General features: G+C 40.3%; 3 protein-coding genes and 1 long non-coding RNA gene across 14 annotated transcripts in view; 3 read left to right on the top strand and 1 right to left on the bottom strand.

Annotated features, from left to right (window-relative positions):
* Positions 1–1,686: 1,686 nt before the first annotated feature.
* On the bottom strand, positions 1,687–3,652 carry LOC120895758. 2 transcript variants are annotated; one of them, XR_005738376.1, is made up of 5 exons: positions 3,504–3,652; positions 3,324–3,421; positions 3,166–3,267; positions 2,139–3,093; positions 1,687–1,917 (listed from the first exon to the last, which is right to left on the bottom strand). It is a non-coding gene; the product is annotated as an uncharacterized LOC120895758 (long non-coding RNA). The 2 variants fall into 2 exon arrangements; XR_005738375.1 differs by having other exon boundaries at positions 1,687–3,093.
* Positions 3,653–3,664: 12 nt separating this feature from the next.
* On the top strand, positions 3,665–8,766 carry LOC120895755 (GTP-binding protein Rit2). The gene is made up of 3 exons (XM_040299347.1): positions 3,665–4,191; positions 4,856–5,316; positions 5,665–8,766. The coding sequence occupies exons 1-3, from the start codon at positions 4,005–4,007 to the stop codon at positions 5,788–5,790; spliced, it is 774 nt and encodes a 257-aa protein (XP_040155281.1). The 5' UTR covers positions 3,665–4,004; the 3' UTR covers positions 5,791–8,766.
* Positions 8,767–9,657: 891 nt separating this feature from the next.
* Positions 9,658–11,334, top strand: LOC120893771 (adenosine deaminase-like protein). Its single transcript, XM_040295870.1, has 6 exons — positions 9,658–9,746; positions 9,805–9,947; positions 10,031–10,219; positions 10,289–10,608; positions 10,694–10,836; positions 10,913–11,334. The coding sequence occupies exons 1-6, from the start codon at positions 9,717–9,719 to the stop codon at positions 11,108–11,110; spliced, it is 1,023 nt and encodes a 340-aa protein (XP_040151804.1). The 5' UTR covers positions 9,658–9,716; the 3' UTR covers positions 11,111–11,334.
* An 8,173-nt stretch (positions 11,335–19,507) lies between these two features.
* The window catches only part of LOC120894890 (protein dead ringer-like), a 105,485-nt gene continuing 98,272 nt past the window's right edge, over positions 19,508–26,720 (top strand). Inside the window, exons 1-2 of one of the 10 annotated variants that reach the window (XM_040297754.1) lie at positions 19,508–19,806; positions 20,639–20,898. Coding sequence is in view for 9 of the 10 variants with exons in the window: in XM_040297746.1 (XP_040153680.1) it covers positions 25,255–25,320 (66 nt within the window). In the remaining variant the exon portion in view is untranslated. Of the gene's footprint in view, positions 19,807–20,638; positions 20,899–24,109; positions 25,321–26,720 lie in introns of those variants that run through there. The other 9 variants (XM_040297746.1, XM_040297744.1, XM_040297745.1 and 6 more) reach the window with 9 other exon arrangements.

The following is a 26,720-nucleotide window of genomic DNA, read 5'->3' as shown; positions in this document are numbered from 1 at the left end:
AAATACCGATATATTTATATATCTAGGATTTGAAGGAAAAAATCTCAATGTTTTTAATCATTGAACTATAAAACTCAGCCAAACAATCAAATCAATCTAAATAATCCAGCGAAAATCAAATGACAGCACGTACGATAAAATCGTATCCGATGGAGCACTGCTGCGGCCCTAAGCGGTCGCGTGGAGCCCCGAGAAAAAGAACTTGCCACCACTGAGAAAAAAATGTGCATCTTAGTCCTTCTTTGGCTTAGAGCTCCAATTTTCAGATCGACATTTCATAAAAATTCATTTGTGTAACCGCGGAACCAAATCTAATCCATATCCTAGATAAAGGATGCATATTCTCGTGGGATGGAACTTTCATTTTGCGCATTAGCACTCCTCCCCCCCTTTAGCTTAACACTTCTTTCGCTTTTACTTCTTTCGAGTTTCGAGTTTTAACCTACCTAAAACTACCGATAAAATTTTGATGCGCCTACCGAAAATCGCCAAAATAATCTGGCCACACTGCTTGCCCAATGTCAAATGTCAGTCAAAACAAGACGCAAACTCACACATACACACACAGACTCCCTCCCCCCCCCCCCTCACATTACATCCGTAGAAGGAGTTATCCTGCTACCATCAGCGAATTGGAAAGAAACTCCTTGAACGGAAAGGATGGCCCAAAGCTTTCCGTCGTGCGTGAGGATGTAGCAAGGTTATTAGACTCTATACAGGTTACGACAGAGCGATTGAGAGGGTCACCATTTTGTAAACCTTGTTTACAATTTGTCTGTCAAAATCGACGCCGGTCAGCTGATGCTTGGAATAAACAACACAAATAAGATTGCAGAAGCTGAAACTAACGCTTCAAGTTTTCTTCATCCTACCACGTTCCATCGTTGTTGACCTGTTCAATGCTGAGTAAGTTCTGCTGATTTGCCTAGGATATCATCGCATTGTTTACCCAGTTCCGTTTGTTCTCCAGGTTTGAAATTGCAGTCACAGCTTCTGGGAACGAGGGTGTATGCCGTCTAGCAGCAGCATTGTTAAAAAGGGTTAGAAATTATGCAGTCCTGAACGCGACCCTACTGCGATGTGTGGGAAGCGGCGAGGCTCCATGCCTCCAGGGTGATCGTCTATGCTGCTCCTGTTACTGTTCCGTATCATAGGAAACGAATGTTCGTGCTGCAGTCCCCCCTCCCCCCCACGACTGCAGTCTTGTTCCAGTGGGGGTTGAGAATTAATGCCACCTCGGGTGAAGCTTAATTTAAGTGCTATAGCGAAAAGACGAGAGATAATTGTCGTCGCGGCAGCTGCTATAGTGTTAAACAACGGCGGGGGTCCATTTCATTTATGCTCGAGTCAAGTACAATATCAGAGCGAAAAGGATGTTTGAAGCATTTGTGGTGGGTACATAGGTGACATAGGTAGGGGGATCATAGGTTACAAATTCCCACATTTGAGTGAGGCGAGTGCATTGCAGAAAAGAGAGTGTGTACAAAGGTTGATCAAGTAGGTGCTCTCGGTAGGGGTGCTGCTGGTGTGCGGCCCGTACAGTATGAGTATCAAAATGTTTTGCAAATAGTGTTTATTTATATAATATTTTGTGATTGCGTAAATGGTTGTGACGAAAGTTATGAAGGAAAATCGTATTTGATAAAGTTATATTTTGATTTGCCAAAGTTATAAAGGAAAATCGTATTTGATAAATGCTACCAAAAAACACAAATATATTTGAAGTTTATTTTCTAATTATTATTGTTACAACGGGCTCGTTAAACATTAACTCACTTTTACATCCTTCTCCTACTCCTTGGTCAGCGATCCGACAACTCACGCACGTTCTTCTATACACACACTAGTGAAAGGCGGGGCAACTGGAACTCACCGGGTCGGAGCAATCCGAAGCATCCCGGAGTCGTGCGGGTCAACCTGAAACGTACAAATAGATGCAGTATGTGCAACGATTTCGGTAGATACGAGAAAGCATAAGCGATTCCGGCCCATTGGTGCAGCGAGTACGGGTCGGGTATTGAACCTACTTTGACCTGACCCAAACTCGCTGCACCAATGGGTTACTGGGTTAGTAGATGGAATCGCTTATGCTTTCTTACAACTACTAATCATTCGAGTTAACTTGAAGTCCTTACTACCTCGGGTCGGATTTGTTTCCGACTCCGATCTAGCACACCCGCTCCATTTGCGGGTCGGAATCATTGATGATGCATGATGTGCGTTACCCCACTGCTTCAAAACCCTTTACTGTAGCTTATTCTATCCTACTTTAGAATACGCGAGCATTGTTTGGTACCCAGTTAGTCTGGTATGAACTGACAGGGTTGAAAGCGTTCAACCGTTAGGCGGCTCTTGAGGCAATCGAGTTCTACTCTTCTCCCATATGAAATTCGGTGTCGTATGTTTAGTTTAATGATCCCCACGATCGTCGATATGCTTCTCAAGATTTGATTATTAGTGGTTTGCTTCGATATGAGATTGACTGTCTTTCATTGTTCATTAGTGAGCTGAGATAGTAGATGACGTATGATCACGTGCATCCAGTCTGCGTGTCAGAACTGATTATGCAACCAGATCACACACTGGAGTCGGGCTATGGTTGCAATTGTTGGTTATTTGTGTGCTGGACCCATCACGCGGCACTGTTGGAACCACAGGGATACGCCAATACATGTGGTGGCCAGCTAACGGTTTATCTCTATATGACGGTATATATGAGCAGCTTCTCCCTCTGCTGATGCTACAGTTACATCCGGGTGGTAAAAGAATTCGTTCCCTAGAATGGAGCAACATTCAACGGGTCATTCGTTCATTAGTGCAAAGATACTCATCTAGCCGTAGCAACATGCCATCTCGGTCATCAGGACATTATGTTGCAGTCGGGTGGAATCTGAAGGGAGCTAAACCTCATCCCAACGGATACTGTGCAACAGCCAGGCATGGTATGATTCCTCATCTATTATGAACAGTGATTGCTTTGGGAATATACGGCACTTTGCCCCCCTCCCTCTTCATAGTTACTGAACTGTTGTTGGTCGGAAAGGAAACTCGTAAGATGAAACTGTGTCTGCACTGCACACGTATATGAGAAATCTATGAGAAGAAAGTTTGTAAAAAATGAAAATTATTTTTATATTCATTTCATTAAAATATGAATCAAATTACCGCACAAGTTATAGCAACTGCATACATTTTCCCTTCAACATATGCTTTCTAGCTGGGTACTTCTCTCGCTCATTTATCTCCTGGTCCGTAATGCTAATAATGCTGAAAAGCGAATGATTTTAAAGCAATCTTCCGCTTGCTTGATATAATCGTTTTACCTGACACAATGTTAAACTCCTACATGTTGGATCTTATCACCACAACAAATGCATATTTTTACTGGATGCTCACTTTCTCGATTTCTTCCTTATCACAGCTGTTAATTCATCACAATATTAATAATTATAACATTACAAAATAATTAAATAAATTATAACTTGCAAGATTCAACACCATACCATAGCACGATTGCAATCCAGACAAATTGTAAACAAACCAGTCGAATTGTAAACAAACCATTCCAATTTGTCTGTCAAAATTTTCATTCATTTTTTTGTTGGAAATCGGCCAAAACGGGCTTTTGTCGTAACCTGTATAAAGTCTAATAACCTTGGGATGTAGTGTTCGTGTGGCTGGAACGGTGGAACTGCGCCTACACGTAATGCGTGGATCGTTCACGCGAAACTAGTGAGAACTAAGGGGGAAGCAACAGCGAAGTGGCAGTGTTGTCCATCCCACAGGGATAACGCAGCACACAACGGCAGTGGCCAGTGCTGAATGGTGTTGACGCACCTATAGAAAGATTCCCAACCAAAGTGAAAGTGGTCCTTGGTTCTCACTCCCGAACTCCACGTCCACCTGCACCGTCAGCACCTGTGCCGTGCGTATCAGTGTCCATCGAGCTCTTATCCGAACCCGTGTGGGTGGTGTAGTAGGCGCAGCGGCGAGCGAGTGGTACGATGGCAGGTGATTTTTCGGGCTGCACCGCGCGGAAGAAAAATCGGGCCCAATCCATCGAGTACAACCCGGTGAAGACGGATGGGAGTGGAGAAAACTCGAAACAGCCCACCAACCCGCTGACCACCCGGAGCGGACTGCGGGTGTACAAGATCGTCATCCTGGGCGATGGGGGCGTTGGAAAGTCGGGTAAGCAGCAACTCCTCAACCTTCTATGCATTGCTGGTAAAGTAGGCTGGCAGGTACTACGACTCTAGGACATCACCAGCAGCTGGAGCGAGCCGAGTTCGGTCCGTGGTGCCGTAACATGCGACACAGCACACCATGCCATATAAAACATTAAGCATTCATCCTCTCACGCCAAAGGTGGGGGCGGTAAAGCGCAAACACCGCCAACGCACGCATTTGTTTACGGGGGAGATTAACGAGTGACGTGAATAGTATTATCGATCGATTCTCCCCGCCCGATCCATCCGCCCAACGGTCCAACTGTTGAGCGAGACACAACAACATTTGTCATCGGTTTGATAGTGGGACGACGAGTTGATGTTTTTATGCTGTCCTTTCCCTTTTATCCTTCCTTCCTTGGGTATGTTAAACGGCTTCTTCCTCCCCCTTTCCCTGTTCCCGGGGCCTTTGTTTACTGAGCCGTGATGTGCCCGACCGACACTGGAACGGTTCGGCGACGTGCGTCATCAACGAATGCGTGTGTGTTTTTGTTTGTGTGCGCCTGGCCCGTCCTAGACGGCTCGGGTGGGAGGGTCACGATATCATCGGGACTTTAAAAATAGCTAACCTGTTGTTAACGCGTGTTTGTCCTTGCCGATGCAATGTTTCTTTTTTCTTTTTACAGCCGTCACACTCCAGTTCGTGAGCCATAGCTTCCTGGACTACCACGATCCGACGATTGAGGACTCGTACCAGCAGCAGGCCGTCATCGATGGGGAAGCCGCCCTGCTCGACATACTGGATACGGCTGGCCAGGTGGAGTTCACTGCCATGCGCGACCAGTATATGCGTTGCGGCGAGGGTTTCATCATCTGCTACTCCGTCACGGATCGGCACAGCTTCCAGGAAGCGTCCGAGTATCGGAAGCTGATCGCACGGGTGCGGCTGACGGAGGACATACCGCTGGTGCTGGTGGCAAACAAGCTGGACCTGCAGTCCCAGCGCAAGGTCACGACGGAGGAGGGCAAAACGCTGGCCAAACAGTTTGGCTGCCCGTTCTACGAAACATCGGCCGCCCTGCGCCACTACATCGATGAGGCGTTCTTCTCGCTCGTGCGCGAGATACGGCGGAAAGAGGAACAGCGGGTAAGTTGGGCGACCATGTGCTATTAGGCTTAGTGTTTATCGCGATAGTTTCAGTCTTACGTTATTTAAATGCTTCAATTAATTCCTGACATCAATTTGCATCGACATCAATGTCCTCGTCATAATTATTCCCTTCTGAATTCTTTTAAATTTATTTTCAATTCGACATAGAACGTTGTCCAATATTTGTATTTCTCGATACAAGTTCCGTTCTAGCTCCGAGCTATAAAACAATATCGTAATGGATTACTAGCACAGCACGATACATTTGTTTGTATTGAAACTGATCCTAAATTTGGTTCTTCGTTTCCGCCCTCCTCCATTCTGCTAATCTTTTCCTCATTTCAGGCACTGAATGGTGGCTCCAGCTCGGAAAAGATACACCCAAGACGGCGCAGCCGCTGGTGGCGATTACGGTCAATATTTGCCCTCGTCTTTAGACGCCGCCGAAATGCTACCGGCATCAATCAGTAGGCAACCCAACTGAACGGGAATCATCGAAATGGTGGTGTCAGGGAAATGTCCAACCGTTCGGTTGGGAGGATTAGATGAGTCATCCGCTCCGCGGAATGGGAGGGATCAGATAAAAGCTGGTGGTGCTTTTGAAAAGCACGTTTTCACACGGTGTTCAGTTCAGGATAGGTGTCGTTGTACTGCTGACATGATGTCCCATCGATATGCGTCTGTCCTCTGGACTATTTATTTTTCTGTGGATTCTTAGCCCCTTGGTGTAGTCCGTTATAGTGTGTTCTATTTGTAGCTAACGCTCTTCAATCAACGAACATCAAGCTCGTAGTTTCCCTGTAGACCGAGAAGAAAAGAACAAAAACTCCCATACTAAAGAGGAATGATAGTTATATGTTGTAATAAGTCCATAGGACGCAACAGATTGTGAAGGCAGGATCAACGAAATGAAGGGAAAACCCAAACAATTGTTTTGCACACTTCCAAGCTTCGAAGAAGCAAACGAATGGTAGGCAAACCTTCCTTGCTTAGGCTTTGTTGGATGGACTATAATAGTTCCTTTTACAAAACTAGTATAGAAATGTTTATTTTTTTATGTCCTTACCCAACTCGTCGAACACAGCAGCAGTTTATGTATGCATTGCGTTGACGCGCAGTATTAAGGAATTGAGGAAGGTCGTTCATTGTTGATTGAGAATTGCGCAAACAAATCACTTTTGTTGTTTTTGACCAGTTTAAGGATTTCTTTGAGATTTCTCACTTTAATTAATTTAAGCAAAGCTTAGCTACGATTTAGCTACATTATTATTGATCTGAAGCTAGTACATATGTTAACACAAATCAACGAATCTTTACAAATGCTGTTTTTTCTTTGCGATTGTTCACGAAGCGCATCACCTTACATTGCGATATGATGGACGAAAGTACATTCTAGGTTGAATTTCTCTGTCTCAAGTAGGGATTGGAATAGGAAGTGCATGAATAATTAGCAAAGCATAAAAGGAAAACAAAAGTGTAACCCCTAAAAGAATCATAGAAAGAGTTTACACAGTATAGTGTTTGTAGCTCTGTAGTATGGTTAGACTTAGTTTCGCATCTTACCATTCGCTGCAAGGTTTTACAAATCTTCATACCCTTCATCCTTACAAGTAAGCAAAAGCCACATTCAACCAGAAACTAGTGAGCCACTAGTCTGTTTCTGGTAAATGTACTGAAACACACATAACGGAACTCTACAACAAAAAACGAAACAAAACAAAACTACCAAAAAGCTAAACTAAACTTATCTAACTAAAATATCTGTGATGTATGCCAAAACCAAGAAACTTTTAATCTGCATATTTTTCTTCAAAATGTGTTATGTTTAGTTGCATTACCATTTCCTACTCTACCTTCTACTTTATGTACCATTTCGCTACTCCTTGACTATGTGAGGTTTTATACTGAAATATTATTTTTGTTGTTAATCCATATTGCAAAAGCAGTATGACGAAACGAAAACATACCAATCGCAGTTCAACTACATACAGGTCTTCTCGCGAAGCACGCAAGTTAAAGTAAACTCCTCTCAACCGATAGGAACAAAGGTGTTCCTTCACAGGGTTGAACAGATAATATTTGTATAAAGTATCGTATCCAATAGTACACAGGTTGCAGTAAAACCGGCAGGTATTCAAACAGATTGTAAGATTTCTAGTCCGCCATTACAAAGAGAGGAAGGTGTAAACGGGTATAGCGTTTGCGAAATGAATGCATTTTTTGCTTCAAAATCAGCAGGTGCAAGTGTTTCAGAATAGATTACTAAGTTGAGCATGCGTTAAAAGGTAAACGATTATGTTCCTTTTATTTTAAATATTAGTTTAATAATCTTTGAGATTTTTATCCTTTAACCGTATACACTTTTACGATCTGTTATTAAATTAATGTTTTTTCTCAGTTTTTAAAAAAGTCGAAGAAAGTTTGCAAAACTACGATTACCAATTGTTAAAAAAAACCAAAGATAAATCAAAGGAAGTAAACAGCGTAACGCTACTACACACATTGCACATAGCAGCAGCACACAAACAAACACAAAACATCCCGCGGGCACATACAGAAACAATCGAAAGCAATAGAGCAAATTGTACGTAAATATGGGGCAAAAGGTAAATCGCGCTACATGTAATAACAGCATTTAGAGTGCTGAAGTTGTTCTTCCTCCCTCGAACCCACTACTACCCGCCCATCCCCCCACCTCCCCCCCTTGTCAAGCAGCTGTTTAGAGCTTGCATTGTACAAACGAATAGTATGATAAGCACCAGAAAGAACCAATTTCCTAGAGTTTGTGGTGTGTCAAACACGCAAATAGTAATGCGTTATCCATCGCCCATTGATAGAAATAGGGATAGAGAGAGAGAGAGAGAGAGAGAGAGAGAGAGAGAGAGAGAGAGAGAGAGAGAGAGAGAGATATAAGAAATAGACGAACGATGAACAAGTAGCAGGATCCATCCAAAAGTGTAACACTATACGTATGCGAACATTGGTTTAAGTATCTTCATTTTAACCAGACAGCCTTGTCAGGGCTTTAATATATATCGTACATTGTCTGGCTTTAATTTAAGTCGTAAATTGGCATCGGAATTGTTTAAACTTCGCATAAACGGCCAACCCCAGTGTGTGTTCGCTTTGTTTGCAAGAGCATTTAGTTGGGAGAAAATACAGAACAGTGCTAAGAGTAGTAGCATTATTTGTTTCAGGACAATCGACGTTCCCTCCTCGTCCCTTTATTCAATATGGTACAGTATTTTATTCGAGCGAGTGACAATAATTGATATGCAAAAGCGCAAAACATAAAACAGAATACACAGTATTGCCCCCGGCTAGTTTGTTAGATTGAGATTGAGTTTGCTGCAGGTGAATGGTATTCCTTACTGCTGGAATTGATCCAATTTGGTACGGTAGAAATACGAATAATGTCGATTGCACTTGATAAGAACAAAAAAAAAACACAATACATACACATGCTACTGGTGATAAGCGAATGGATTTGTTATGGATTCCGACAAGATCAAACCAAGTTCTGATGTAATTTTGGAATGTAAATTGTTGTTACAGAGAGGAAAGCAATGATGTTGAGCGTGTGTGTGTGAACATATAGTGAGACCTTACACGGTGGAAAGCAAACGTATCAACAAAGCAAAACGAAAACAAGTGTATTTGTCCACCCCACGCCACCCCCACAACAGAAAGGCCTGAATTGTTAATGAAAGCAAATATTATTACGGTAAACGATGACGAACCCTCCCCCCTTTAAAAAAGGAATGGTGTTTCGAGTTTTACAATCATATCCTCTGGTAAACATTCACTTAAATACACACACCACACACATTGTGTAGGAGAGAAAAGCTACAATATATACAGGTCGCCACATACTACTGCCAGACCATAATAATGATGATGATGATGACAATGAGGATAGTGATGCCCATTCCTAATCGTAACTCTCCTCAAAGTCATGTGCGCTTTGTTTTTTGGTTATGAAAAAGCCACAAATTATAATGTTGCATGATGATGGATACACGGTGGAACGTGGAAGTGACCAGGACGTACAAGCGTAGCGAAAGCATTGAATTTATTTCCGTAGAGAAAAGAAAAAAAGAAAAGAAAACAAGCAAATTGCTCTGGGAAACAATGTTGAAATATTGATACAAAATAAATTTGAAACAGAACATGTGCAAAAAGAACGTGTGTTTTCTTTTTAAATCCTTTTATTTTGTTTTGAATATTCGCCGCTGCTCGAGCACATGGTCAGTACGTAACGGTCAATTCAAACGATTTGCGCCTTTTTCTATTTTGAAAACATCGATCAAATGTCACTTTGATTTGTTTTGCTTGCAATAATTCCTGTGAAGCCGGCATTGGAGAAGCAAGCACAAGAAAGCCGAAAGAGTTTTACGATGGATTTTTATCATCTTCTACCGAAAATTGTAGGTAAAGTTGTATATTTTGTAGTGCTTTTGTACTCATAAATGTGTTCTTTTGTAGGAGCTGCATGCCCATCTGAACGGATCGCTCAGTAACAGCACTTTGGCTGAGCTGCGTGAGCTGAAGTATGGAAAGGAAGTTCCCAGTGGTACTGACGATTGTTTCTACAAGATTTTAAACGGAGAATCTCTCACCCTGGAAGAGTAGGTGCTCGGCAATGTAATGTGTCGTGGCATATGATTTTGTCACCCAGGAAACTGTACACTCCGTTTTCGTTTCCTTTTAGATGCTTTAAAAAGTTTCAATACGCGCACGATTTGACCGATCGCCGGGAAGCGCTGGCACGAGCGACCGAGCGAGTAATAGAAGAGTTTGCCAAAGACAGCGTAATCTACCTGGAACTACGCACAACGCCCAAATGCACTGCGCAAATGACGAAACGCGAGTACCTCACCACGGTGCTGGACGTGATAAGGTAGGATTGGTTATGGTTTTCACGCCTTTCTCCTCAGTACTGACACCACTCCATTCGGTTCATCGTTAGAAAATCGTCCGAAAATCAACGGGGAATCGTGGTTAAACTGTTACCCTCGATCGATCGCTCAAAGGGCGTCCAGGAGGCGATGGAAAACGTCAATCTTGCCATCGAACTAAGTTCCTCGTTCCCCGGCCTAATGGTTGCGTTTGACCTGAGTGGCAATCCGTTCGGGACCACATTTTCCGGCTTTGTACCGGCGCTGCAGCGGGCACGCGAGCATGGCTTCCGTTTGGCGCTGCACTGTGGGGAGTTTGAGGATGAGCAGGAGATAAAGGAAATGTTTGCGCTCGGTGTGGACCGCATTGGACACGGCACGTTCATAGAAGGTAGGGGATGGTAAGAATTTCGTTCAAAACGTACAGTTTCACTGTAAAAGTGTTTCTTTGCTTCATTTTTTAAACCGAGAAACAGGAGAGAATCTCGCTTTTGCACAGGAACATAAAATTCCCTTCGAGTGCTGTCTGACCAGCAATGTAAAGTGCAAAACTGTACCGTCCTACGAGGATCATCATGTTGCGAAATTGCTGAAACTGAAGCATCCCGTGTGTGTTTGTGTGAGTAGAATTCGTAATGGAAGGATGATTGCTATTATTGGTTTTTTGATTTTCCTTTTGATAATGATAATTACAGACGGACGACTTCGGTGTCTTTGAAACGAGCCTGTCGCAAGAGCTTAAAATTTGCGCTTCCACCTTCAGTCTAACGAAGGCCGACATGGTAGAGATGCAGCGCAATGCAATTGAATATTCGTTTGCTAGCGAGCAGGAGAAAAAGGAGTTGCGCGCCAAAATTGAGCAATTCTCAGAGACTCTGGCGAAGGAGCTGTAAAAATTGCAACTTTAACAGGACAAAGAAAGGATACACAATTTCAACGTAAAAATTGCTTGGATAACTTCCCAACAGAACCTTGTTTTGTCCAAAATCCTCTCAGAAAGAACTCTTGCTACTGTTCAAATTCTGTAGCAATTAGATTAAGCCTTGGTTTGGGGCATTCGTTGTAAAAAATGGTATGAATTACTCTTTCCAACTTTAAAAACTGTTCTTCAAAAGCAGATGCAGCATACATCTTCGTTAGGTTTCCTTTTGCTATCGATGCTATAAAAGTGCCATAAAGCATACATTATAGCAAGCTAAGCTGTACGCAAATTGTTGTATGCTACAAGGGTTTGACGATCAGAAGTACTTGCGATTTCAATAAAGGACTCACTAATTTGTGTACTTTTATTATTAATAATTCGTTTTATTTTGGCAATAATAGTAAAATTAATAGAGACTTTCTTTCATTAATAATTTAAATTAATAATAATTGTTTTAATCAAGTAGAATAGCTATGAGATCGCATGACCACTCCCTTAGGAATATTGAATGCTCTTAATTAAAAACCTTAAAAAACCATCATTTTACATTCATCCATAACCATACACGTTCTTATCAGTAAAAGCAGCATCACCAGGCTCTGTCCTCAACGTGGAACACGTTTTCCAGACGACTTCTCTCGGCATGTTTTCCACCTCTCCAATGCATCCGACTCATCAGAACACTCAGACAACCACTAGCTTATAAGAAACAAAAACTCCGACCGAAAGAAAAAAAAATACAATCATTCCATTTTCCATCACACCTCCCGCGAGTGGGAAGGATTGTTGATGTTGCTTGAGCTAACTGCGGTGCGAGCGATACTGGCGCTAGAACCGGTCGCTTCGAAGCGAACGCTACATAATCGGTATCGTGATTAATGATTCGAAAGATGAATTACATCTCATCAGCATCAAATATAAATAAATACAGCGCCAAGCGTCGTCTCGTCTATTGCTGCGCCCTCTTGTAGCCCCGTCCCACGCCATCCAGCCCAGAAACGGGGGTGTCTGTGCCCTAGCTTTCCTTCCCCCTCGTCGCGGTCGGTGGTATTGGGGTTTACAGATGCAAAGGATACTATCGGGAAAATCGCTCTCGGAAACTCATTTACGAATCGCGAAGCGGTGTATCTACCCCGATCGGTTCAGCCGGGTTCGTGGACTGAGGATTTGGCAAGTGTTAGGGGGAGTGTAAGCGCCGCTACAGTAAGGAGCAAATTTCAACAACATCAACTAATCACTAAGGGTCTTGATGAAAAGGGTCATTATCATCTCAACCTGAAAAAATTCTTCTTCATGGCATAACAACCTATGCGGTCATGCCGGCCTAACGTTTGCATTTAGAAAAAATATGGACAATAATTGTGGATTTGGAATTGACTTGGAATTGAACGGCGAATTTTGGCGGAATTTCGATAAGATACCCAAGTCGGCGAACCGGTCCAACATCCCCTAGCTGCGTCCTATTGAAATTTTCTGAACCAACATAATGCAAAAGCTCTAATCCATAAATTTTGTCGCGCAAGCTGAGAAGGTATTGATAAAAAGCAAAGGTAGAACTTAAAACATGCCTACACGCATGTCTTCATCCACCATGGCGAAAACTCCGGATAACTGGCAAAAGGCTTGCAAGGTCGCAGCTTTATTTTTGCAACTAAAAATAACAACCTTTTAAAGGATGTTCATGGAAGGCAAATATCTCTCTTCGTGTTTTTTCTACAGCCAACCTTTCTAATGCCCTTTCTAAACCCATGATGGGCATGTTGTTAAGTCGTGCGAAGTCGTCAACTCGTACCACGGCACCGCCAGGAAATCTAATTAATAGTTCATCGATTCGCATAGTCTATTTACACATATAAGGGAAAGCGGGACAAACTGGCACTGTTAAGGGTTTTGCTCTGTATCTCATTGGGTAAACGCTGATGTTTTGACGGCTATTGATGCTTCAACGTCTTATTCATGAAGCAAAAATAGTAGTAGTTCGTACTAACAATACATATAAATGTATAGAATATTTAAAAATAAATATCAAAAGTCGTGAAAATGTATTGTGGGGGATAAAATGGTCTCGCTATGGAGCAAATTCTCAAAACACATAAAAACTAATGGGCAAATATTGAACTTTAGGCTTTAGTTTGAGATCTGCCATCTAGGTAGAATCGTAAAGATAGAGATTACAGTTTTTTATTAAAGTGTTTTGTTGAATAATTTATTAAATTGCTGGAATAATCTAATAATGCACGTGTTGTCAGCAATTTTTCTTGTCGATACATACATCATAGTTTAATCTATGTAAAAAAATATTAATGCGACCTTTACTTACACCTCAGCATCATCATTTTGCTCCTGTCAAAACATACCGACCATTTGGCTCCGATCAAAACTTTTATACTACAGTCAAATGGTTACTTTTTTCTCCTAAATCATAGATGATTATCGCGTTTCTGGATACACATCTTGTTTTCTCTATATTTTTACTAAATTCTTATGAAAGCTTATTTTCGAGACGATCAAAATAACATCGTTTTGACCAATTGTTTTATTTATTAATGTATTCTTTGATTTATAAATCTTTGGTTATAAAATGTTCATAATGTGCATCTAACATTGTATTTGATGTTTTTCAATCATCAGAAGTCATTTTAAACGTGGTAATTTGCGAATAATGCAGGTTGCCATTTTGCCCCACTTTCCCCTATACGTACATATAGGCGGACAAAAATATAATTTGTATAAATTAATAGTTAGTTTAAGGCAAAATAGTTCTTAAACTGTCAAGTATATAGATTAACAGTAAAACTTTTACGCGAGTATGTCTGGGATAAGGCTAAATACATAGAACAGAAATTAAAATAAATATCTGATAATACACAATGTTTTAGCAGTAACAATGTTAAAGTAAATAACACAATAACAATAAAACTCCATCAGAACGAATTTAAGAAACTACCGAAATCCTGAAGTGTCGCTCAATAATGTCACGCACTGTCCCATTTGCTTCGTGCAATTCCTTGCCTTCTCTCCTGTCTGTGCCGGTTGCTTGCAAGACTCGGATGTTAGAGAAGCGTTAGAGGACGTAAATTAATGCGCCCTATGCGAAAGAACAGAGCACCAGCGCCAAAGACAACCCAAACCACCTACATCATCGTCTCGGGGGAAAGGGGCTGGGAATGCTAGTGAGGACGAGATGAGCATTTTGCTATCTGTATTGGAATAACGGTGGTTATCGGAATTGCGGGTGGTTGGGAAGTGTTGAGAATGTTAAAATTTCAAGAAATTCCCCAAACACTTTTGTGTAGTGCATTTCAATTTTCCACGCTTTTTGTTTAACAATTTTATTAGTTTTTGGTGATTTTTGCAAAAAAAATTTTTTTATTTTACTTATCCGTCAAGGAATTCACATCGCGCCGCAGCATCTTCTTCTCGCAATACGTTTAAACGGGAAGCAATTAATGTTTGCACGATAAATTACCGATTGGCAGGAATGGCGGGGAAGTAGATCAATTCCATTTTCCCACCTACCGGTTGGCAGCGAACCCGAGGGGAGCCAAACATTCCGTCACTCCCGGGCCCGGGCTACGTCATTTGGCCAGTTGGTTTGAGAAAATCAATTAGTGAGATAAATGATAAGTCAAATTAACGAGCACCACCAGCACCAACACAAGTATTTGCATAATGATGAATGGGTGCTTTCGCTAGAGCGAGGCGAGTACGGAGCACTGTCGATGAAAGAAACGCTTGGTAAAAGCATCATTTGGTGTGAGATGCAACCATTTTCACGATTAATGCACTTGCTGCTGGATGTGTGTGTGTGTCGGGGTCGTCGTGAGTAATTCGGCAGGGTCAGAAGGAAAGGTAATATTGATCCAAGATTCATGAAAGTAAAAAGCGCATGTTTGGAATGCTTACCTTCAATATTGAACTACTTAAATCATACACGATCTCAGTCATTGTTCAAGCTCCGCAAGCTGTGCACGTTCGAGCACGGGTTTTTTCCTCTGATGGGAAGCAAACTTTACGACTGCGGCTGGAAGGAATCGTAAAAGTTTGCTTCACCCGCCGCACAGGGATGAAAACGGAGCGAGCAATAAACCGATCTGCCGACGCGTACGGTACGCGAATGTGATTACTCTCCTTTAATGCAATCAATTAGCAATTTGCTATTTGGGGCAGTGGAATTAGCACAGTTTGAAGATGTTGTTGTGGGGCTCGAATTTTATGACGAAGTTTTATTAGCAAAGTGAAGCATTTCGATGTGTAATTTCGGGGTGCAAAATAAATGTTTTCACAAGTTGTACTAATTTCTTGCGCACTACGTTTTAGTTTGTTAATTAAGTGTCAGACAGGACCAGTGTGTCGTTTTAGTGTCAATCAATTTGTTATAACAAGAAAAAAAAAGAAAATAAATACAACAGTATCCTTATTACATCTTTGAAGGAATAAAAATTAGAAAAAAGATTATCTGGACAATGTAAGCAATGTTCATACAACTAAACCAGAAAACAGAAAGACAGGTAACTAGACGAACAGTTATGTTGATTACCAATGTGTTTAATCAGAACTAAAGGGGCGGTTCCGTGGTACAGTAGTCAACTCGAACGACTCAATAACATGCCAGTCATAGGTTTAAGCCTAGAATGGACCGTCCCCTCGTAGCAAGGATTGACTATCCGGCTGCATGGTAATGAATAAAGCTTCGAAAGCCTGTATAGACTGGCATGTCCGTGTAGGACGTTACGCCAAATAGAAGATGAAGATATGTGTTTAATCGCTTAAGTTTTCTGATCAAAATATACAAGCGAGTAATATGTCAGTATCATAATTATTGGATTACCAGTTCATTCCCAAATTCCTCCACAGGCTTGTGACGGAGGAAAATTTCCACAAAGAGGGTTTGTGTACGAGTAAGAGTAGTCCGTTGGTTATAAGTACGCCAGTTACCTTGCCCCAATCCTCAGGCAGGAGTAAGCCTTAACCAGCAATGTGATTAAGAGCTGTGTTTTTTTTTAATAAACACTTCCCATTTTTTTAATTTTTAATTTTAATTTCCTAATTAATTTTTTTACAAAAATGTATTAACTTTTTGTCTCAAGCGACGTTTTTTCATTTTCGTAATTTGGATCGAGGGGAAAAGCTTATAAATATCTTAAATTTATTTTAATCAACCATAAACCTGTGTGTGTAACAATTTTTTTAATTTTTTGTCAAATAAAGACTGAGAGACCTCTTAATAAACTGAACTTATGACTGGGATGACTTAGAATAGAATGAGCTACTAGTAGGATTAGGAAGAAAACTTGCAAAATAGTTTTTAAAAAGGAAAAAGCTGATGCTTATGAGCCATCTAATAAAGATTTCTAAAGATACTTTTCTAATTGTTAAAAATAAAAATAAAAATAAATAATTTCATTTATTGCGTGCTAGTATATTAGTAATCACTTTATTTATATCAAGCCTCATGTTTAGCCTATTGAGACAAGAATATACAATAGTGTAAATAATAAATAAAAATTTATCACATTGATATCTCCATCTAATATGTGTCTAATATCTATGGAATGAATAAATGTCTTTCAAAGTCAATTTGCTATACTAGGCATGGAAAGAAATGGTCCTGGGAATTGAACCTTATAGAATTGTAATCAATATAGAAATGTTCAGGATTTCTATTAGAAGCGGTCAATCAAAATTCATCAATCATTTGATGTAATTCTGACTATATTCTACAATTTTAAACGTCCTTATTATAAGAATTAGGAATTATATAATATAATTTTACCAAGGGGGGGGGGGGGGGTTTGCATTTGACAATTGATGACAATTGATCCAATCAGTACAATTTGCCCGCAGGGACTCTCAAATTCAGAAAACAGTGTATCTTGAGGTCTTATTATATTCATGAACGATGGATGTCGTATAGATGAAATGGTGCATGTGGGAAGATCTGTTAATAATTAATTATTTATTCTAACACTAAATATATTTAAATATGTCTACTTCTTTTCTGGTGCAACAACCGTTGTCGATCAGGATTGATTACCCGTATCAGGATAGTCAGTCCTACGTATCGAGGCTCGTGTCGTACGAGATTTGAACCCATGTCGGGCATGTTGTTAAATCGTGCGAATTGACCACGGGTACCACGGGACCGACCCATTTAAATATCTAAATATTCACTCAATTCAAAATACGGGCAAACATATTCAGTCAGGATTCAACAGTTGAATACTTGATAGTTGGCTGACAGTTTGATTCAGATTGTTAAGAATAAAAGATAATAATTAAATGTAAGGTTGAATATTGGTATAGTAAGGTAGTTTTTGTTGTGGTTTACCTCAATTATTTTTTTTCTTAAATTTAACATACAATTCCAAACACCATCAATAATGTATAGTTAATGTAGCAACCAATGAATGACGATCAAGTATAAGGCAGACATAAATTAACAAGTCCTTTACAAAATTATTACAATATGTAGCTCCAAATAAACATAAAATCATCCAAAAGTTAAAAAAAAACAGCCATGATGCAAATATTCATAAAATGAAACCTAAAAAAACACGCTTCCGTTACGATCGCGTCGAATTTGCTTCCCGTTTGCATGGCGTATGACGCAAAAGGACGAAGCAATTGGCCCGAAAAGTGCATAGTGGAGAGGATTTCCGAAATAGCAATCCAAAAAAGCATGCCATGATCCAGTTCCATTGCAGGGCAGCTTAGAACGCGGCACAACATCCTGTGCAGTGCATTTGCCTACACTTACGGCATGCAGCGAGCATTGCAACGAACTAGAGAATGAGAGAGGAAAAGGCAAAGTAAAACATGAGGAAAAAAGTTTGGCGCGCTGCAAACGCTAGGATGCATTTTTATCAGCAATGCCCAGTTGGAGGAAGCGAAACAGGGTTAAACCCAAGAAGGACAGACAGAGAGCGATAGAGCGGGAGAAGGGAGCGGAGGGGAAAACATGTGGTAGCCAGCTTGCTGCATGTTGTACGATTTTCTTTGGCTCCGTTTTGTTGATCAATTTCGTATTTGAATAAATCTTTAGACCATAACTCCTCGGGTGTGTCCTGCTGTGCGTGTGCGTATGGTCAAAATAAATTTCATTCCCATACGCATACGCATGGGCACAGCTTTTCCGATTCCGCCTTTCAAGGAAGCACACTGCGTACTGCGTGTGTGTGTGCTTGTATGATTCAAAGAGGATACCATGACAATTCCCTGGCAGCTATAACTTGATCGCACCATAGTGCTTATCCTTCTTATCCTTAGAGCTGATAGCGAGTGGCGATGCTATCGAAACGCTCCCGAAGTGCCGCTAGCGCGCATGGCGCACATTTCCATATTTCCACCATGTTTGAACATAGCTTGATTATTTATTCATGAGCGAGGGGAACAGGGTGCAATGAATAATTACAGCAATTTTGCAGCAGCAAGGGCGCGCGCCGGAAAGAAATAATCGTGCATCTAGACGGAGAACAACAGTGGGTTTTCATTTTCATCCCCCTCTCGGTGGTGAGAAGCAACCATCGGGTCGTCTCGTTCTGCCGATACCCGTGCAAGTGAGATAGAAATAAAACATTTTGGTTTGATATTCACCAACAGTTTGTTCCCTTTGGCGACGATTTACTGATTTTGTATACAGTTTAACATTGAAAACAAATAAAATAAGATTCAGTTTAATTCATTAACACATAAATCGCCTTCTTTGTTTGCAGGTCTGATTTATTAGCAACAATTTACAATTTCTCACTCCGTCGTAGTGAGAAAAGTGTGCGTGATGAATGAACGAGAATAAAGGAGAGAATTTCATTGATGAACGCACGCACACAGTCGCACGCTCTTGTACACCGCCTTCTTTTTTTACAAGTACGTTGCTACGGGAAAAACGCAACTCTGTGTGGTGGTGTGTGAGCGCGTGTGATCTCACTTTATGGAAAATTTGCTTGCATTAGGTGTGTGAAGAAGTTTGGCGCAAAAGAAAGGAAATTAATTTTGAAGGAATAAGGGTAGATGGTGCAACACAGTTAGTTCAATAGTTATAAAAACAAGTTTATAATACATTTTATAAATGTTTGTAGCAAGAGTAATTAAAAATTCTAATATACAAAGACAAACGATACAAATTTCATCACGCATTGAATACAATATAGGGAATCACACTATTTTTGTGTATAGAAAATATTTAGAAAATAAACAAACAATCTATAAATATACCCACACCACCAACAAACTGTCGATTTTCTTCTGACGCATGTGTTTATACCAATTTTGTGCATCGCTGTGCCCACAGTGCTCACAGCGAACGCACAGGAGGAAGCCAACCAGCTCCGGTTCCGTTCCCTGTTGCCGCAGTCAAAGCCGGCGCCTTGTTCGCGCATACGAGTGTGTACGTACGGTGGTGTGGTTCGGTCGAGCAACATCAAACGGAATCCTGAAGCTGGCCGTGGTTGTGCTGCTGCCTCACCGCCGACGATAGCAGCTAGCGCACTATAACGATCGGATCGGGTTCGACGCGCGCTGTGTGTGTTTATCAATACGCACGCGTGCGCGTACTCGCGTATCAACGCCTTCACCACCACCTGCCACTAAAAAGATAGTTGGTGTGTGTGTGTGTGAGAGAGAGTGTGTTGGAGTGTAATTGTAGTGTGTCCTAGTTGTGTGTGATCGGTGAGTTGCTGCTTTCCCACCCTCGAGGGGGGGAGTTCTTTCACTTGGCTTGCTGTTGCTGTTTGCGATTGCTGCTACACAGAAGGGGGGGATGTTGCGCTGGGTCGCGTGTACCCTTTGACGCGTTCATTCATTCATTCGTTGCCGGTTGCCCGCATGTGGCGCGTAGTGTGCATAAGGTGCGTGTATTTGCGCGAATTTGGCGTTGGTGCCGATCGTAGCCATAACCGTAGAGCGTTTGTTGCAAAATCTGTTTGTGTCTAATTGCGCTGTGATTTTACATTTCGGTTTATCGTTGGCACAAATAAATGTTTAGCAGCGATTTAAAGCAACGGTTTGTTTTTACAACGGAAACATTGTGCTCACATACACTCGGGAGCGTAGTGCGACATATTTAAGTGCATTCTAAAACAACATCCCATGCAGTGAAAGAGAGACGCGACAATTTGCATCCGGGACCGGCTTGTGCTCCACGGCATGCTGTGATGTGGTGGTACATCTAATGTTTACCAGGTGACAACCAATTGCGTGTGTGTATGTGTGTGTGTGTGTCTCATTTGTGTGCCTGACCGACGACGACACGTTGCTTGCTGTGCGTGTAAATCTGGTAATTCGTTTGAAGAGTCAGTGACGCTAAACTGTGACGAGCCGAGAGTGAAAGTGACTATATCGCCGTGCGTGTGCCGCCACATCTATTTTCGTTGAGCCCAACTAAACAACCACACACACCAACACTTTGTGCGTCTAAGTAACGAGAGCTAGAGTGAGCAAAACCCCCCAAAAAAGGTTGAAAAAGCGATCAGCTTTATAAATTTAATGTGCATTCCTTTAGTGTAATCCGCCAGGTAGAAAGTGAAATTGTGTGGAATTTTTGAATATTCATTGTTGCACTATTAATTGGTGCATCAAGAAAATCTTCGTGAACTGTGTGATATGGAGTGAAATTAATTTTGCGTGCAGAAATTGAAGTGCATTTGAATCATCTGAATCGTTTGTGGCAAATGGAAACAGTGGCAAATTATCATCATTGACATTTATACGAATTTTTGCAACGCGACCAACGAGGTGCAAAAGGTACCTACTTTGCAAAAGGTATGTCGGGTTTTATGAATTGTTTTTCTTTTTTTAAGTTATTTTTTCTGAATATAACATCTCATATTTACATAAGAAAAATGTAAGCAATTGTTTAAAATTGTTTTATTCAGTCACTATTATTAAGTAATACAAACAAAAAGTTCCTCAGTTCCAAAATCAGGTCCTCAGGCATGAATGGGTTTGAACTGTGTTCATTTTAAACTTAATTTGTAAATTTTTTATGCGGTAGTAAGTAACAATCTTACGATACTAATTGTGGTTTATGTGTGTGTGTGTGTGTTTTTTTTTTAATTTTGTCACTCATTGTTGAGCCGAGGTCTCTTTAAAGGCATTAAAAGAAATAAGTTATGCTGTCATTTCTTTCTTTATAGATTCCTATTTGTAGACTATTTGTGGAAGAAGAACACTTATTTTAATGCACGATTCGAATGCGATGCGTCATCACTGCACCGCTCGAATAAAATTATAGAATAAATATTTTTTAACTAAACACAGAGTAATGCAATTAGCTATCGTTTGATGCATACAACATCATACTTCATTGTTTTTTTATATATTTACTGAAATTGGGCTTATCATTACTTCTTACTTTTAGTAAGAATTTTTATTCTCTACTTAAAATTTCACAACTGTTCATGAGTGTCATTTAAAATTGAAGTAATATAATTGCCAATAAATAAATTGTTCAAATTTATTATAATACAACTTGAAAGAAATTAAAATTGTTATCTGCAATTTTACTTTTTACGGTAGGTTTTACTTTATACCTTTCTCGGAAGTTTTGAATGGATCTTGTTGTTTTAAATGTTGAGGAAAATATTAATTACAAATGAAGTATACTCTCAGTTAGATTGTTTTTTATACAAAAAATAAACTGATAAATGGAATGTATGATATGAATATACATTTATCTGGTAGAACAAATTTGACATGCATAATTGAAATGGTATAATAATATAATGATCAAATTAGTTATAATTATTGCCCTATTTGTATTATAATTCGAGACGATTAATATTGTTCTAGCAACATCCTCATTGAAAAACTTTCTTCGGGGGGACTTACTTTTTCATCTTTTCTTTTACCTCATACAAAAATGCGTTTTTAAATACTTTGCATTGAAACTAGATCTGAAGCAGGTTTCTCGCTTCTCATTTCACGTTTCTTTTCTATTTAGATGGAACGGTCAGGCTGCATAATGTTGGGTTTTAGGTTTAAAAGTTTTAAAGAAGAGATAACAATAAAAAATACACCGGGTGTCCAGCATCTTCGCAAACTCGCACGATTTAACAACATGCTCGTTGGGGGTTCAAGTCCCCCACGTAGCAACTGACTATCCGGATGCGTGATACCTAAATAATCTAAAAAGCTTGTATAGCCCGGCAAAACCGCATAGATCGTAACGCCAAAAAGGGATAACGTGAGCTTCACAATCTTATTTTGCGCAAGTTTTTGGTAAAATTCTTCATAAAAAGGCTCGTGCCGTACAAGATTTGAATATATGACAATCATGTTGTTGGATCGTACAATTTGATAACAAAACAGTGGCAATAGCTCTTGAATAACGAGACAACTTTGCTTACAAAACATACAAACTATTTATACGATTATCAAACAAAAATTCCTGTCTTCATATCTTACCAACAGTATGATTATCATATTTTGATCATCGTCGTGTCTGGTTACTTTCCTATTGATTTAACAACAAATGTTATGGTAAAGTGTTTACACTATGCTCTAATCCTGATGTTTAGAAAAAGTATTTAACAGTTTTCAAGCTTAATCCATAGTTCTACGATAGTTTCATGTATGTTTGAAATACTTGTTTTATTTGTATTGCAAAAGTATTTGTGTATTTGGTAAGCCTATGTTGATAGTTAATTTGGTAAATAGACGTTGTGAATTCCATTTTTGAATGGTTCACATACCTTAAACAGGAGGTAAAATTCGGTTCGGTTTGTACGCATGCAATAATATTAAAAAAAAAACCGTAACAGCGACACCTATTCTTAAACCAGCATGCAATTGTACCAAAGACCACCAAATGAGATTCCGCCGAGCGGCTTTAACCCTTTGCCGGCGTATTGAACTCTACCCTGGTGGTCTTGTAACCGGTTATACATTCTGGTGACTGTTTTTACAGCATTTCCCTTAAAACTTTATACATCCATAAAGAATCGTCCTAAGGATAGGACGCCAAAACTACAAAAAATGCTTCCAAACTGCAAAGCCTATGCACAACGCATCTGGTGATGATCATTTAACGACAACGCTTTGTTTTATCTTTCGAATGGCACATGGTGTTCTACTGGGAAATAGCATCGGCTCAAAAAAGAAGAAGAACGCAACTTTGGGGGGAGTTCCGCGGCTCCGTTGCAACGCTCGAAACAGGGCGCTATTTCGGCAGCTCGGTGTTTGAAAGATAAGGTGTTAAATGTCTCGACAGAATTTTTGTGCCCATTTTGCTTCCTTTGCTAAACATTAAAGGATCACATGCTTCTGTGTGGTCCTTGGGAGCGGGTTTGATCCTATGCGGTGGGTCCTGAGTGAGTTTCGTTTTCGGTTTAGCAGGGGGCAGCGCAGGTGATAACAGGAGCAAAAGCTGTCGTAAAGTCATTCCTAGAAGCAAAAAAGATTTTTTTTACAGAATTTTTGAGGTTTTATGCATTTTGTCGTTATTCTCACAATGCTGGGAAGTGACAAACTTTTGGCAGCAAAGTTCTATTTAAACGATGAAAGTGGGACAAAACGTTCAGATCGATAAGAACCGTGGTACCGAAGACACGTTCGTTCTGTGTTTGGTTTGTTATCAACCGAGTCTAACGTCAGCAGATAACACTGCTGTTTATAATTGGTGATCAAATTGCTGTGAAACAGTTCCGATGCTGCTTAGGGTATGTGTATATCTATTCTATAGGCACGAGCGATTAGTTTTGTGATAAACATAAAGTTTGTACTGAATTTTTTTCATAAAATTGAGTACCTCAATAACTTAAAAGATTTTTTGTACGCCCAATTTTAATGATTGGTTTTTCAAAGCGTTTCAATTCGTTTCAATTATTTTATTGAAGTTTTGGATCTAATCCTAACCCTCTACCACTTTCGTTAAATCCTTCAACGCCTGCCTATAAATGTCCTGGTTTTGGTTCGTTCTGTTTTTTTCAATATCTTTCGTTAAATCAAATCGGTTCTAAGATTGTCAAGCACGATAAGCGCTCCCAGTCCCCCGGTGTTGGCTAGCGATCGTACGTAGTTCGTCTTTCGTTGGAGCACACACCGCTTCTCCCAGTAAGCGATGTGAAAGGCGATTAATTCGTTACGGCAACGGTTGCTATACGGTTCAGCTCTATTTTACTGTTCGTCGTGCGTGTTTTTGTGTGCGCGCCCCCTTTTGGTGTTGGAAGATCGTTGGTACACCAAAGCGTCGTGTGTTTGTTCATTAGTCATCGTTAGAAGACAGCGCTTAGATTACCACCGGTAGCATTTTGGGCAGAGCAGGAGGAGTGTCGTCGTGGTCGTCGTCTTTTTTTTGGCATGATATCGAGTGCAACCGCCGTTACTGTGTTCGATAGTTAATCATGTCGGATGGCAAGACTGACTTTTTTTTCGATCAGTTTTGTCGATGTGTGTAATTAATTGAACGCAGGAAACCAATCATTATGTAAAGTGCGCGAATAGTGTGTATCACCGGCGACCCTGTTGGGTCGTCCCTAGAATTATGGAACACTTTCACTCGGTCGTTTGCGTTTGTTTCTTTTTTTTTCTTTTTGGAGTAAAGTTAAACCCGTTTTTTGCACCTTAATCGAAGGCATTAATTGCAGTGTGATAATGTCGGTTCAAATATGGAGTCGCTGCCACGCTTCTAACGATATTATACGACATGATCGCCACATGATCCAGTGTTATCCGGTTGAGGTTTAAAAAAATAAAAAATAAAGGTTAATTTTGGACTCATTTCCAAATCCAGTTTTATCCGCTTTCGTGCATAGGACTTTCTTCATGTTACAAAAAAAAAACAGATAATGTGTAATTCCGTGTGTAGGTAACTCTTGAAAATGTATATTCTATGTGTTTGTACGTGTGTGATTTCCTATGTGAGTGTCTGTTAGTGTGCGTGTTGAAAGTTTTGCAATTTGACCGATAAAAAACGTGAATTTGAGAAAAAAAGGAAATTGCATTAAAAAACATTGCATTGGGGCATTCGAAAAGACTCTCAAAAATTAAACTCTACTATAAATCTGCGCCACTTAGCGCGTATCGGATCGTTAAGAGAGTTTCTACCGTATACGGTAGACGAAAAAAGGCTTCACCATTCGGGTTAAGAATCGAGAACCTGTGCCGGTGTACGCGGCGATGGAGCCAAGTGTTTGCCGGACAGAACGGGACACTGACTCCGACCTTGGCGATGATTCACCGTTGGTAAGTGTGTGTGTACTTGCAAAGGATTAACAGTACAGGTATTCCCCGATATGCGCTATTAATGCGGACCGGAGGCAATAGCGTATGTCGAATTTAAAGGTTTTCAGTCAAATTATAGCTAATTTTTGTAAAATTTGCTTGAAGTGGTATGTTTTAGCCACTTAATTATGACTTAGTCAATTGGTGAAATTAGTATTTCAACTGAATATACCAATTTTATACCTTTTAAAATTTGGATTTTAAAATTCGTCCAAACGAAATTTATTTTACATTTGACATTCGATAGGTCAAATTTGTACAATTTGCTCAAAGAACTGTCAAATTTAGAAAATAGAGTATAGCTAAATCGCGTACATCGAGTATGGGGTATATCGGGGACTACCTGTGTTGGTCTATATTTAAAGCGTACTCGGAAAAGCATTTCGTTGGATTGGATTTTATTATTTTAAAATATGTTTGTTGGTATGTCATTGCAAATCAATTGAAGAAATATATAAATATCGTGGGAAGAATGCTGTATTTAAATTTAATTGTCATTCTTTTAAACCTTTTTTTCATTTGCATGCTGCTTTCAAACAGACAAATTTGGGCAGACGAATTTGCAATGGATTGTGTGGTTAAGGATTGTATAGCATCGATTTTAAACCATTTCCAGCCTTTGGTCTGTTCCAGCTATTATACTAACCTTTTTAACAATATCTCTAATTGGGCATTTCCTCTTGAACGTTGATTAAAAACGTACATTTCAAGGTTGTTTTACAGCATAAGAAGAAGCAAAGGAAGTGTTGATTTGCCACACCACCGCAAAAAGAGTGCAGAAATGCAGTTGTTCTGCTCTTAACCTTCAGAAAAAAGCTGCTTCAAAACGACGTCAGTAGATATTCAGGGACATGAATTTGTAATTAAAACACGAGCTAAAGCTACGCGTGCAATGCAAATGCAGCAAAGAATGTTTCGCAACAGCCCTTTTGTGCGTGAAAAAGTAGTGTAATAAAATAAAAGCTCGCGAGTAGAAGGCGGAGCTTTTCAGATGTGTTTACAAATTGCGTCTCCCGTGACTACTTCTTCGATGGGAAGGGGGTAGAAAATGATGGGCAGAAACAGACCTGAAAGCAGGAAGGAAAGAAGCGAAGGGAGAGGAAGAAGGTTGTGTAAGCTTTCCTTTGGTTTTAGCACAGTTGTTTGCGCTGCTTAACGATTCCCGATTCTGGATTAAGGCTTGTGCTTGGTTAAACACTTTCCTGGTAGTGGAAACGCTTCCCCAGGAAACGCTGTGCATAATTATGATTTATATAAATATAAATGAACCAACCCCAAGGGAAATGAAAAGTGTGTTCACCGTTTGGGGGGGAAGGTGCGCTAGTTTGCACACCACAGCGCACCGCTCTAAACTATTGTGC

Source organism: Anopheles arabiensis, chromosome 2 (genome assembly GCF_016920715.1).
Source record: "Anopheles arabiensis isolate DONGOLA chromosome 2, AaraD3, whole genome shotgun sequence".
Taxonomy (NCBI): Eukaryota; Metazoa; Arthropoda; class Insecta; order Diptera; family Culicidae; genus Anopheles; species Anopheles arabiensis.
This window is presented reverse-complemented; position numbering and strand designations above follow the sequence as displayed.